Source organism: Gnatocerus cornutus, chromosome 6 (genome assembly GCF_029298725.1).
Source record: "Gnatocerus cornutus isolate USDA-ARS CGAHR chromosome 6, icGnaCorn1.1, whole genome shotgun sequence".
In the NCBI taxonomy this organism is placed as follows: Eukaryota; Metazoa; Arthropoda; class Insecta; order Coleoptera; family Tenebrionidae; genus Gnatocerus; species Gnatocerus cornutus.
The window spans coordinates 7,352,689-7,365,460 of record NC_142238.1 but is presented as its reverse complement, the minus strand read 5'-3'; the positions used below and the strand labels follow the sequence as shown (position 1 = coordinate 7,365,460).

The 12,772-nt window shown below is 35.8% G+C and overlaps 2 protein-coding genes across 6 annotated transcripts; both read right to left on the bottom strand.

Annotated features, from left to right (window-relative positions):
* Nucleotides 1-440: 440 nt before the first annotated feature.
* Nucleotides 441-1,815, bottom strand: LOC148172543 (salivary endonuclease-like). Its single transcript, XM_088039589.1, has 2 exons — nucleotides 1,688-1,815; nucleotides 441-1,639 (listed from the first exon to the last, which is right to left on the bottom strand). The coding sequence occupies exons 1-2, from the start codon at nucleotides 1,776-1,778 to the stop codon at nucleotides 501-503; spliced, it is 1,230 nt and encodes a 409-aa protein (XP_087895715.1). The 5' UTR covers nucleotides 1,779-1,815; the 3' UTR covers nucleotides 441-500.
* Nucleotides 1,816-3,996: 2,181 nt separating this feature from the next.
* On the bottom strand, nucleotides 3,997-9,361 carry LOC148172542 (transcription elongation regulator 1). 5 transcript variants are annotated; one of them, XM_088039556.1, is made up of 11 exons: nucleotides 9,075-9,360; nucleotides 8,604-9,024; nucleotides 8,312-8,552; nucleotides 7,830-8,264; nucleotides 7,509-7,791; nucleotides 7,144-7,394; nucleotides 6,735-7,095; nucleotides 6,535-6,685; nucleotides 4,847-5,377; nucleotides 4,509-4,799; nucleotides 3,997-4,461 (listed from the first exon to the last, which is right to left on the bottom strand). In XM_088039556.1, the coding sequence occupies exons 1-11, from the start codon at nucleotides 9,221-9,223 to the stop codon at nucleotides 4,162-4,164; spliced, it is 3,414 nt and encodes a 1,137-aa protein (XP_087895682.1). In that variant the 5' UTR covers nucleotides 9,224-9,360; the 3' UTR covers nucleotides 3,997-4,161. The 5 variants fall into 5 exon arrangements, with proteins under 5 accessions (XP_087895682.1, XP_087895683.1, XP_087895679.1 ...); XM_088039557.1 differs by having other exon boundaries at nucleotides 7,509-7,779; XM_088039553.1 differs by having other exon boundaries at nucleotides 6,735-7,394; nucleotides 9,075-9,361.
* Between the last annotated feature and the right edge of the window lie 3,411 nt (nucleotides 9,362-12,772).

The window sequence follows — 12,772 nt, the reverse complement described above, 5'->3', positions numbered from 1 at the left end:
TCGTTTATAATAGTATAGTTTCCGTTTTTTTTTAGTTTTTTATGCACAATTTTTGTTGCACACTTGAAATTTGTTTGTCAATTCTTTTAATTTATTAGTTCATCTAAATTTGTAGTTAAAATTAAACTGAAGTGGAAAGTGTAGATTGCCAATTAATTTAACACCTAGGTAGAGCCTCATCTAAAAATATGTCAGAACCAATCACTTTCAACTTTTGAGTCTTGCCGGAAACAGTAGTGATTGTTATCACTACTAATTGACCTTTACTGTTGTTTTATTTTCATTTTTATCACTCACTCACGTAAGTGTATTTTTATAAAGATACTTGTACTGAAAATACCTCCTCAATACTCAGGGAAATAATCTAGATTCTTGATATATTTCATTTATTTCATTTAATACTCATCATTTGCATGATTTTTTAATAAAACCTCATTAACTAGAACCTTGTTCATTCTTTATTTTACTTCATACAATAGTAGTTACAATGCTCAGTAGAATTACAACAACAAACCTGTGACCTCAAATTTAGGTAGGTAAGAGACGGTTTTTCTAAAATCGTCGACTTCACAAGCGTACGAATATCCTTTTTCATTGTTTTCCGCTTCCCAGTGTAGCCATTTTATTTGGTCAGAGATATCCTCACAGATAATACTCTTCTTGACATCCTTTTGATACGGATTATTAATACCCAACAAAACAACTCCTTGTTTAGTCTTTGGATTGTAGACAGCTTTCCAATAAAGTTCTGGTACTGCTAGAGCAGTAGTTCCACTATCCACATAGAGGTACAGTGGTATTTCTTCACCTGTGGTTTCATGAGGTAGAGTTGATACCCCGTATATTCCAGTATACACCTTTAAATCTAATCCATTGGTGTCCGCATAGTTTCTAACATCAGATTCGGCATTTTCCCAATTCATTCCATTAAAAGTTTGCCACTGCGGTGCTGCGTTTACATAATGAAAAGTGGCAGTCTGTTGAGGTGCATAAATAAAGTCCGCTTTTGCAGTGAGATGTCCACGAGACAAGTAGAAATCGTTCGAGTTTTGAATGTACTTTGTAGAATCAACAGGAAGCCCTAAAAGGGTGTTGATGGTCTCTCGTTGTCCTCCGCGAACATACAAATTGTTGACTTTTACATTAAGATTGTAAAAATCATCTTCAATGAAACTAGGTCTATCAACACCACTCTCATGGTTCCCTATAGATCTAGTGAGATCATACGAAGAATATAAAGGATTTTTGTTCACATCGTCAAAGCAAATCAATATCTGCCGAGCGAAACTGAAATCAGTCAATACGAATCCCACTTCAATTTCTCTACCACCGTTTTCGCAAGAATTTCCTGTATACCTAGCGGTGTGAAATGGGTTCCTGGAGCACGTTACTTCATTGAAACTAAAACTTCCAGTATTTGTGGTGAACGTCGCACCAGAGGTACAGTTCGCAAAAACACTCGAGCTAGAAACTGCCGTTGAACCCAAATTCAGGGTACCTCCTGGGCACGAAATGACAACGGAAGCGCCAGCGGGTATTGTAATGAATTCCTCGTTGGGTTCAGCGTACAAGAATTGGAAGTCATTGTTAGAAACAACAATAGGTTCAGGGTTCAAACTTGATAATTTAATGCTACAATCTAAAAAAAGGCATTAGCTCGTGAACAAAATCTTACGACGCCACTTACCTGACGCTCTTGGATGCACCGAAAACGAGGCAGCCAGAGAGAGTTGAATTATAAGAAGGAAAACTAGTCCGGTCATTTTTCTATAGGACATTGAACAGGTGTATTCATTTTATATTGTTCTCCTTGGTTGATTACAAAGATAGTATTTAATTAGCTCTTCAAGAGATAATAATCTCAATGTAGCGGTAAACACGATGCGGCTTTGAAATCATGAGATCCCCACATTAAGTAAGCTTCAAAAGTTTGATAATAAACACTTCAGACACTTTGTCGTGTTGCTCTCATACTACAAAGATTTTTTTCAACAAGAAGTACTTTAGGACTTTTTTTTAAAATGCTGTTTTAAAAATACTTATTTTCAACAAATTCAAATTAATATGAAGTTTTTCGTGTCCTTTGATTGCCTTCTTTAAAATTTAGCTTATGAAATTCCATAATAAATAAAGGAGTAAACATTTTTTCTTATATAGAAAATACGAGATAACTTAACTCGGTGGTATTTATTAAACGCTTACGTAATATTTTTTGTCGATATAATATTAATTAGTTGTATTTTGGGTAAGTTCTTTCTAAACGTTTGAAAAATAAAGAACCAAGAATCAGTTAGAGTAAAATAATTCTCTTTAACTAATTCATTCTATTATGCAATTACAGTTGAACCTCGGTTAGCCGGGTGCGGATTATCCGTGCAAGGGTGTTCGCTCGATTATCCGTTTATTACAAAAACACACAAATCGAAGACCAACCACTTCGTACTTTCGCTTTCAATGTTAGAAAACCTAAAATTTGGAATTTCACGAGTAACGGTTGGTATAGTTTAATGAGATTTAAGTCAGTGCAGAGAGCAAAAACAATTTTTTTGTCTTTGAATGTCTAGCAGGGTTTGCAAACATTAACAAAAGTGCTTGAAATAAATTCTTTTGCAATGAAAACTTCATAATTAAGAAAACTGAAAATTTTGGGGCAAAAAAAAATAAGTACCAAATTGTTTACTACAAAATAGTTTTATGTAATGCAATGTCTGATAAGACTTAATTGTTTCAATTTTTTTCAATATTTAAAATTGTTTCTGTTAAGATGTTGATGAATTTTGTAAAAGTTTTTATATATTTTGAATTGAAAAAACGTTCCAAATTATTCTGTTGTTTTTTAAACAAATGTTTATTTAACAACTAGATTATCCGTGCAGGCTCCGGTCCCGAGAAGCACGGATACTCAAGGTTGTACTGTAGTTGCATTCATGTCATGTTCATTTACAAGGTGTTATAGAAATGAGTGCGTAAAATTAAACTAGTAAGAGAACTCACCATTTGCAACAACTTTTCTTAATAATTTTTTTTTGAAATCGCATGTTTTAAACTATTTTTCCTCCCCGTATTTTGACGACGCCCACCTACCATTGAATTGCTATAAAATTAAAGAACAAAAAAGCATAAAAACTCTGCGTTATCAGTATCAAAACACTTTATTAATGACTATTTTCTAAACTAATTTGCCGTGGTGTTTAGAACTATTAAGCTTAAGATAAAGTAAAAAGTGTTGGAAACTTACAAAAATTTTATTCAGAAAATTCATAACAGGGTGTTATGAAATTAAATACCCAAAATTAACCATCAAGATCTCCAACTTTTCTAGATACTTTTTTTCCGTAAACGCATTTTTATTTTCGCCTTTTTCCGCCCTTAATTTGGCGAGCCGTTCCATGCCTCTAAACACTTTCACTTTCATTTCCGCAACGAGGTTTTTTGACTTAAACCTTATCACAATTTTTTGTCACAAAAACGACTGATCAGATTTAATTTATAATTAAAAACGCTCAGTTTGTCGTGAATTTTCAGTGTCAAAGTTATTAGATCGTTTTTAAAGTGCAAAAGGTGGTACAAAACGGTTGGAAGCTCGGGAGGCACAGCGTGTGTACAGTGCCCGTATCCCAATGGCTAAATGTGTACTTTGAAAACAAGAAATGGACCAGTGTTGTGGCCCCTTCGTTCACCAGACTTAAATCCCTGCGATTTTTTCATGTGGTTACATATGAAAGAGTTGGTGTACGCGAACCCCGTGAATTCAGTGGAAGAATTAAGTGAACGTGTGAATGCTGTGGTTGAAACAATTCGCCAAAACCCAGCGATAATTGTGAGAACACAAACTGCAATGGCCCGGAGAATTCAGGCATGCATTGACAGTGAATGACGGCATTTTGAGCAATTTTAATAAACAAATTCGGCAGTCTTGTTCAATTGAATTTTCGTGAATTTATTTATTTATTAATTTGCACTCATTTTCATAACACCCTGTATAAATAAAAAATCTTTAAGCTTTGAATTAAGTGTAATCATTATTTTCTATGACAATATAAAATAAAATTGTACAACAAATCAGTTCAAAACCGCTATCGTTACAAACTGGAATATTGAGTCCAAATACAATACACATCTGTAATGGCGTAATTATGCAATAATAAATACAACAGTATATTATTTAATTGATCTCCTATTAGGTTCACTAGCTGTTGGTGGTGGAGGTGGTCCCCTTCTATCAAGTTCCTCCAAGTAATTTAAAATCAACTGTGTCCTTTCTTGTGGAATATGATCAAGAACCAAGTACCTCTTGTCATTCTTCAGAATGTCCTCAATTTCCTGCATAAATCCTTGATTCTCACGAAGATTCGACAATGATTTATGGGTAATCAACTTGGTTTCTTGTAGTAACTCTTTAAACTGCCCTTTTGCAGTTATAAGCTTGTCCTTAAGGTAGTCTTTAAATTCACGTTCACACTACAAAACTTGATAAGCACAAGTTTAAACACATCTTAAAAACATACCCGTTCACTGGAAGCAAATTTGGTGTATCTGGGGTCTTCTTTGATTAATCTTTTGATTTCTTTCCAACCACTAGTTAAAGTAACCTCTGGAGTTTCATCTAAGAGTTCCCTAAATTTCTCTCGTTTTTTTCTAAGGAGGTGTTCAATGTGTTCATTAAACAATTTTTCTTTATCTTCACGGGATAAAGAGTCAGCCAAGTCCCACCGATGGTCTTTTCTTAAAATGCGTTTAACTTCGCGCCAACTGAGCTCGGGATTTCTAACCAGATCAGCCAATAAAGCATTGAAATGCTGAAATTTAAAAGTGAATTTACCATCGTTGGTGGTTAATAGTTTACCTGTATAGCCTCATCGCGTTTATGTTGCTCCCGTTCTTTATCTCTATCTCGCATGTGCGTCGCCAATGTCCTTTGCACTTCTTTTTCCCGTTCCCTCAAACTTGCTTCAGCCCTCGCTTGTCTATCTTTCTCTTTTTGTTCTTGAGCTCGCTCGTCGTCAGTTTCTTCAGGTTCTGTTTCTTCAACTTCTTTATTCGAGGTTTCACCATCATCTTCTTTCTTTAACTTTTCTTTGTCGCGCTCTTTTTCTTTTTCTTTGTCGTCTTTGGAATGACGTTCCCTATCCTTGTCTTTGTCCTTTTTCTTATGCTTCTCTTTATCACGTTTGTGTTCCCGATCTTTCTCTTTCGCCTTCTTCTTTTCTTCTTTAAGAAGCTTGCAATATTCTCTGAACCAATCTTCGCGTTGCCCAGAAGAATCGACCGCTTTGTATCGAGAATCAGAGTCAATTTTTCGTTTCACGTCCGCCCAGTGAGAGTGACGATCAATGTCTGAATGTTCGCGAAGCATTGCGAAGAAGTCTTTCTTTACCTGCAAGCACGCAACTCGTCAAACTTGAGAAGTTAGCAGTTGTTCAATTATCTAAATTTTAGATTATAATATCTTAGAACTACGACAGCTACCCCAATCTGAAAAAAATAATATTAAGTAACTCCTGAAAAAAAAGTTCATCGGTTGAGTAATGATCGAAAACATTTCAATTCGTTAATCTGTGGAAAAGACTTGTGATATGTGTTCGATCTTTTTTGGATATCCTGAACAAGCGGTCCACAGAGGTCACTGAAAATAATGGTACATTTTGGTCGCTTTTGTTTGTGCATTATGTGATTTAATGGTACACAAGATAAAGATTGTTTGACTAATACTTATTACTGTACTTATAATTTTCTTAAAAGAGTAACAACTAACTTGTAGGTTAAGTACCGTTAAATAAAAACTAGCCCCATTGCCGGCAAGGAGCGCTGTCACCTGGGATGACTTCTCTCACACGATGAACACGAGCCTTGGGTAACGGAAGTAACTGTGTTTCACCCGCATTCCACATCTCTTGAAAAAGTAATGAAGCTGGATAAGAGACTCATCATTTACAAAAACTGTTATAGCGTTCTTTGGTTGGTCGAAATTTGGGCAAAAAATCGATCAAATACCAACAACAAACCAACAGATGTTAACAAAAACAAAATGGCTTGTGGCTGGTTACACATTGTCACCTAAAAACAAAAGTTCTTCAATCTTCTACAAAATTTTTACAATTGGTATCATAATGATGTCAGATCTGATGAACTTTTGTTTTGTTTCACTACAAATAATGATCGTTATAGTGTCGGTTATAAAAATTGTGGCAAACACACAATTTTCAATCCATTAAAATAATCTAACACAATATCTACATACCGAGTGCTGAAAACCTGTAAATAATTTTAGTATGTTGTACAATTATTAAATAACCTTATCATGGAATGACCATAGTTTAAATTTAAAGTAATTATAGCCTTAGTTTCTTAGAATTAACATGCAACCTTGCAGTACTCTTCATGAAACATGGCTCAATTGCCTCCTTCTGTACTGCAAGAGTTTGCACAAGTAATGAAGTGCAACAATTACAATAGTGTTTTTAAACGCTCAATTGTTGCAACAACATTAAATGTTACCTGTCTCTTGGAAAATAAAACTCAAGCTGTTCTCACCTGCTCTCTACGTTGGTTCTTTTCTTCTTTCTCCCGTTTTCTTACTTCAATTAAATATTCGTTAAAAAGACTTTCCCGTTCACGCATTTTCTCTACGCCTTTAAATCTTTCGTCCTTTGCGAATTTCTGTGCAAAGTCGCTAAATGAAGACCTGGGAAAACATGCGTAATTAACATTCTTTCAAGAATAATTCAACTCACTTTCCATGAAGATGCGATTCAGTCAGTAGTTTCCTGAAAGCATCTTTTTTCTCCCGTAGTTTATTTCGCTTTTCTCGCCTCTCTTCCTCGGCCCTTTCCTTTACGTACTTTTCAAATACCTGTTTTCGCTCTTTAGAAGTTAACAACAGATACCTTGAATCGAAAACGATTTTATGAAGTTCCTTCTCCCACGTGCTGAAAGCAGAGACGTGTTTCTCAGCCAACATCTCTTTAAAAGATTTGATTCGATGTTCCAAAGGAACCACTGCGCGTTCCTTGGCTGCTCTGACTTCTGCTTCAATGGCTGCTTCTTTTCCGATGTCGATTTTCCGTGCGGATTGAGGTGTGGTGCCATTGGTACCTAATTTATTTGGTAGATTCATAGTAAGTGCGATAAATGATAACTTACTTGTTTCTTCTTTTTTGGTCTTTTTAGCTGGAGTCTCTTCTTCACTTTCACTATCGTCCGACACTCGTTTTTTAATTGGACTTTCGGCAGCTTCTAAAATCTTTGGCTGCGATCCAACGGAATCTGGGGGTGTAGCCACCATTTTATCGACGTCTGTGCGTTTTAGTAGTTCGTCGGGGCGCTCCCACACTGAAGTTCTGGATGATGGGTTGTAGAAGAAGACACGACCATCGCCAGTCCAAACGACACACCTAGAAAACAAGATCAAAGGTTTACAATGGGCTATATAAAAGTATATTCGCGTGCATTTTATAAAACAATAAAGATAAAAAGACTGTTTCAGCTTTTATTAAAGTTATAATTACCAAGGTGTTCCAGGAACTGGGGTACTAGAAACTGGCCTCGACTTGTCTTGACTTTTGATTTCTTTAGTTTTTTCTTCCTCCTCCTTTTTCTTCCTGGATTCCTCTTGGATTTTTTTAATTTTGTCTTCTTCCTCCTTGACCACATTGTCTTTGACGACTTCTCCATTGGCTACTTGGACCGCTGGGGCATTTGGCTTACCTGTTTCGGTGTTTGGAATCACATCATTTCCTGGTCGAGTCGAGATCCCTTGGGCTGCCGCCAGTTTTGCAGCTGCAAGAATCACTAAAAAACTAAATGAATTGAGGTCTTTTTCGCCTTACTCTCTAAATCCTTAAGTGCTTGTGGTTTTTCCCATACACTTTCCCCCTTTTTGGTATTGTAGTAGTAAAATCGTCCATCAGGAGACTTATGTTCGCTCCAGTCGGCCGCTTTGGCGATGATATCAGGATCGACTTTTGCCAATACTGCGGCTTCGTCAATTGCCGGCAAAGCTCCTGGTAAACCTGCAAGAAGACCTGGCGGCATACCCCAAGGAGCAGCTCCGGGAGGGCCACCTGGCCATGCGGGCGCCTGTCCTGGAGCTGGCCATGATCCTTGGAATCCCGGCGGAGGTAGACCAAAAGGAGGTGCGCCAAATTGACCTGGAGGACCACCAAAAGGTGGCATCCCGGGTGGGGGGCCTGCTAACATGTTAGGTTGCATGGGGTTTCCAGCAGAAGCTGCTTTGCCGTCAGCCTTGGAATCATCAGTTTCAACTGGAAATTATATTGAGAAATTATAAATAACTGGTTTTTGTAGGTACCATCAGGTTTGTTTGACACGTTAGCCTGCGCTAAAGCCGCTTGAGCTGCAGTTGATGTCCCTTGTGCTAAACCTGTGGTGGCTGCTTGTGCCATAGCTTCCACTTGATCCTGAGAGATTACTTTTACATTAGGACCTTCCGGCTTAGTCCAAGTGGTTTCTCTAGTACGAGCATTATAAAAATATGACTTGCCTTCTGCTGTTTTAGTCTCTACCCAAATCTCACTATTAGCATCTAATCCCTGAAAAGGCTCTTCAATAAGGGCATTCATAGAAAAAATTACAAAACATACCGTAGAAGGATTTGTCACTGGTGGAAATTGCCCATTGGTGTTTGTCCCGCCTTGCGTCACCATCGTCGGCGGTCCATTGTTCATATTAGGAGGTCCACCCATCATTCCAGGGGGCCCAAACGGTGGTCCATTTGGTCCCGGTCCCATCATATTCGGTGGTCCTCCCATTGTCCCTGGCGGTCCCATGGGACCTCCCCAGTTAGGTCCATTAAAATTCGGAGGTCCATTAAATCCAGCTCCTGGTGGAGGATTTCTTGGAGGTCCTCCTCTACCAAACATAGGAGGAGGAGGTCCTCCACGTCCACGGAATGGTGGAGGCCCACCGGGGCCAAAACCTCTACCTCGAAATCTTGGCGGGCCTTCGCCGCGTGGACCTGGGGGACCGGGCGGTCCAGGCCAAGCGCGGGGTTGACCACGCCCCCTAAAATTAAAGTTTGTTAGAAAAAATGTTGGTAGTTTAACTTTGAATACCTGAACCCTGTTCGTCCGCGTCCGCGTATTTGGAAATCATCCCCTAATTCAATGTCGTTCTCGAAGCCACCGTCTTCATCGAATTCTTCTGGGGCGACGCCGTCAACGTCAGCAACGTCATATTCCATGGGGACGTCGGTTTCTTCCATTGTGTGTTTTAGTTTTTAATTTAACTAATTTTATCCATGAAATATAATTTGTTTTATTTAAAATGGCGTCCACAGACCCAAACTTGTTTTTGGTGAGTTGACGTTATGCAACGCGCAGGCGCAGAGAGAAAGCTTCTCTGTCGTCGCCATAGTAACCACTTAACATTTCAAATTTTACCGCCTTTTATCATCGGAATGTTAACCATTGACGTCAATTTTTGAAAAAAATGATTACTAGGTAGTATAGTATATTAAAACACCGAGTTTCATAAGGCAATTTTTTAGGCACGAATCCAAGTTTATAAAACGAGTGCAAAGCCGCGAGTTTTATAATGGATGAGTGCCTAAATGGCCTTATGAACGAGGTTTTTATATTATTTTTCCTAATTTGTTCTTAAAACAGAGCTATTTTCGCTATTTTCCAATTCGTTTTCAGTGCTAGAATATCCATTTCGATACGGAATGTTAGAATAGCTTTGTTTCCATAGCAACTTGGGAATGTTTAAGATACAAATTAGGAAAAGGAAATATAAAATCCGGTTTCGGGTAAAAAAAATTCACCGTCGAAAAAATTAGGTAGTTATCGTTATCACTTTAACACCAGTAAAAGTTAAAACAACGCAACTTTAACCTAAGGTACAATTTTCCAGTGTCGACGGCTATCCTTCATGCGCGTTTGAATTTCACTGATGATTTTTTCTACCTAACGTACTTTACAATTCTGAAACGCACACTCCTGGGGCATACTTATAAATATGCATTCATTCTAATCAGTCCAGATGCCATAGCTAAGGTATAATTCGGATTACGTAATACATATTTTAAAAAAATCTTAATTTAACACAATATAAATTTATTGAAGATTTAAAAAGTTGATTTATTTGCATTTTCACTTTAACATAATTTACGTATTGTAATAATTGATTATAATAACAAATATATTTTAATAAGACTAATTGCAATAGTTTATAAAAAGTTGTAGAAACATACATGTTTAGGTATAACTGCTAAACTGTTTTTTATATTACACGCGAAGTTAAAAAAAAATGCGGTTTGACCAAAATTGCCTTAATTATCATCATCTATCTAATCTGATTACTAGTAAGACCTCTTTAATAACACAACACGTTATTAATGCTTTTAGGCCCGAATTCATAGTCAGTTCTCAAGTCATTGCTTGAGTCAAACTTAATGAAGTCGAACTTATTGAATAAGTCTGTCTTATTCGGAGTACTGTTCCATAGTTGCAATATAAGTACGACTTGATTAAGAAATGCTTGTTTCTTATTTCTTGTTTAAAATAAGTTTTTCTTGAATAAATAGCAAAATAAGAAGACGTTTTGTATATCGACGTGAAATAATTTGTCAAATATAAACAGACTGGTCTATAAAATTTTACCGGAGAATTGTGCAGTGATTCCTGAAGGGAAATCGCTTTGTCATATTGAAATCGAAGCTTATTTGGTCTTATCCAATTCCATTAATATTCATTTTCTTTAGTACTACCCAAAAAAAGAAATGCCATTTTTCAAAATTTTAGATAATAGACTTATCCTTGAACCAGAGAACATGAAAATGTAATCATTATGATATTTGCGAAAAACGTAGGCATGCATTTTGTAAAATACTGTTTTTTGAGATTTCTGACTTTAATAAAATGATAAATGCTAATATATACAATGCATACTTAAATATAATCTTTTGACTACTTTAGTACACATTTTTGCCTGCAACAATTACAGTTGAATGTCGATAATTCTAATTATCACTGAGTACTTTAATTTAGCGAGTTTTCTTTCTTTTGAAATTAGTTTTATAAAAAAAATTGGATTAAGAAAAAATTTTTTTTAAATATAAACATAAAACAATAATTAAATGATTTGCCAAATAATCGTGGCAAAATACAACAAGAATTTTTTGTAACCATTTGGAAAAATTCGATTTACTTATAAAGATTTGTAAAGTAAAAGTCTCTGTTTGAATTATTATCAATCAATTCTTCTCATTTCCAAGAAAAAATTGTTTTAACGAGTAATAAATTCAGAGTTTGTTCGAATTATACAAGGGGTCAAGTATTTAGTTCGAATTATCGAGAGTTATTAAGAGATCTAAAAACTTAAGGATTCATGCATGTTATAAGACATTATAACTAAAAGAATAACTTGCATTTCTTAATGCAGCGGTTGTAAATTTACAGGAAATTTTAAAATCGTAAGTGCCTGTAAAATTTGTGATCCGCATTTAGAAATATAATACAACTTGCGATAATGTGGACGATTCATCACTACAAATGCAATCTACTGAAAAGTTTTAAGTTAATTTCGAAGAACAATAGATCAAAAAATAAAAGGGAAAGGAATTTTTAATTTTTTATCTGATATTCAGAATTGTCTGCATAATCAGGTCGTACACTGTTGATGCGCCATTTTTGATACATCCTGTTTAAGAAAAGAATAAGAAATTCTTAAGTCGACCTATGGGTGGACTTGGCCAAGTTCGACTTATCTATCAAATAAGTTAGAAACATATGCTCAAGTTGTGACTATGAAATCGTATGTGCATAATAAGTTTCTCTCCAAATAAGATTTACTTCATTAAGTTTTTTCAAATAAGAATTACTTGTTTGGCGACTATGAATCAATAACATCGCCTTAAGCACGCAAATAAGATCGACTTGATCAAGCAATTGCTTAAGCAAGGACTATGAATTCGGGCCTTAGTCTAGTTTTCAAGATTTCAAAGTTAAATTTTTTAAAGAATTTGCCCGGTTTTTCAAAGTCATTTTTTTTTAAAGTCAAAATTTTAAGAAATATATTGTAATGATCTGTAACCCAATTCCGCCAAAATTCAAATGAACCGCCAAACTCGAGAACCGCGAACTTTAAAATAAATAAAATGGCCGAAAATCGTGATCGTCTGAAACGGTTAGGACCTACGTTGTGTTGTGAAGGCGGATGTTCATTGGATACAAAGCAGTCTTTTGGGAAGAGCGTACCAACACAAAGAAATAAAATACACCAGACCAAATGTGGTTTAACTTGTTTTATTCAGACTTTAAAAGTTTGAATGGTTTTGATTTAAATTTTACAGCTAATTGTTCTTTCTTAACATTTCAAGAAATACAAGCATTTGAACAGACGATTTGATCACGTTACAAAATACTTAATAATTTTTAATGTCAAAGGAAAATCACTTTACAAAGAAACATTTCGGTACAAAAATGCAATAAACAAATTAACGGAAAGTGAATTACATCAAAAGAACTACAAAAATCTCCCATACGCCCTGTTGTGAGTGTGATCAAACTACAAACATTATTTAAAACAAAATAACAATGAAAAACAACACACAATTTACCAAGTAAACATATACAAACAATTTATCAATAAACATTAATAAAAGATAATTATTTTCAAAGGCGACACACAGAAACAGGACGAGATTATGTTTTCGGAAGACCCGAAGACAATCTTTCCTATTCCGCAAGCATAGTACAGGCGGTGTCTTATCGAGAGTACTAACAAATTATGGCCAGATTAAGAGTAACCA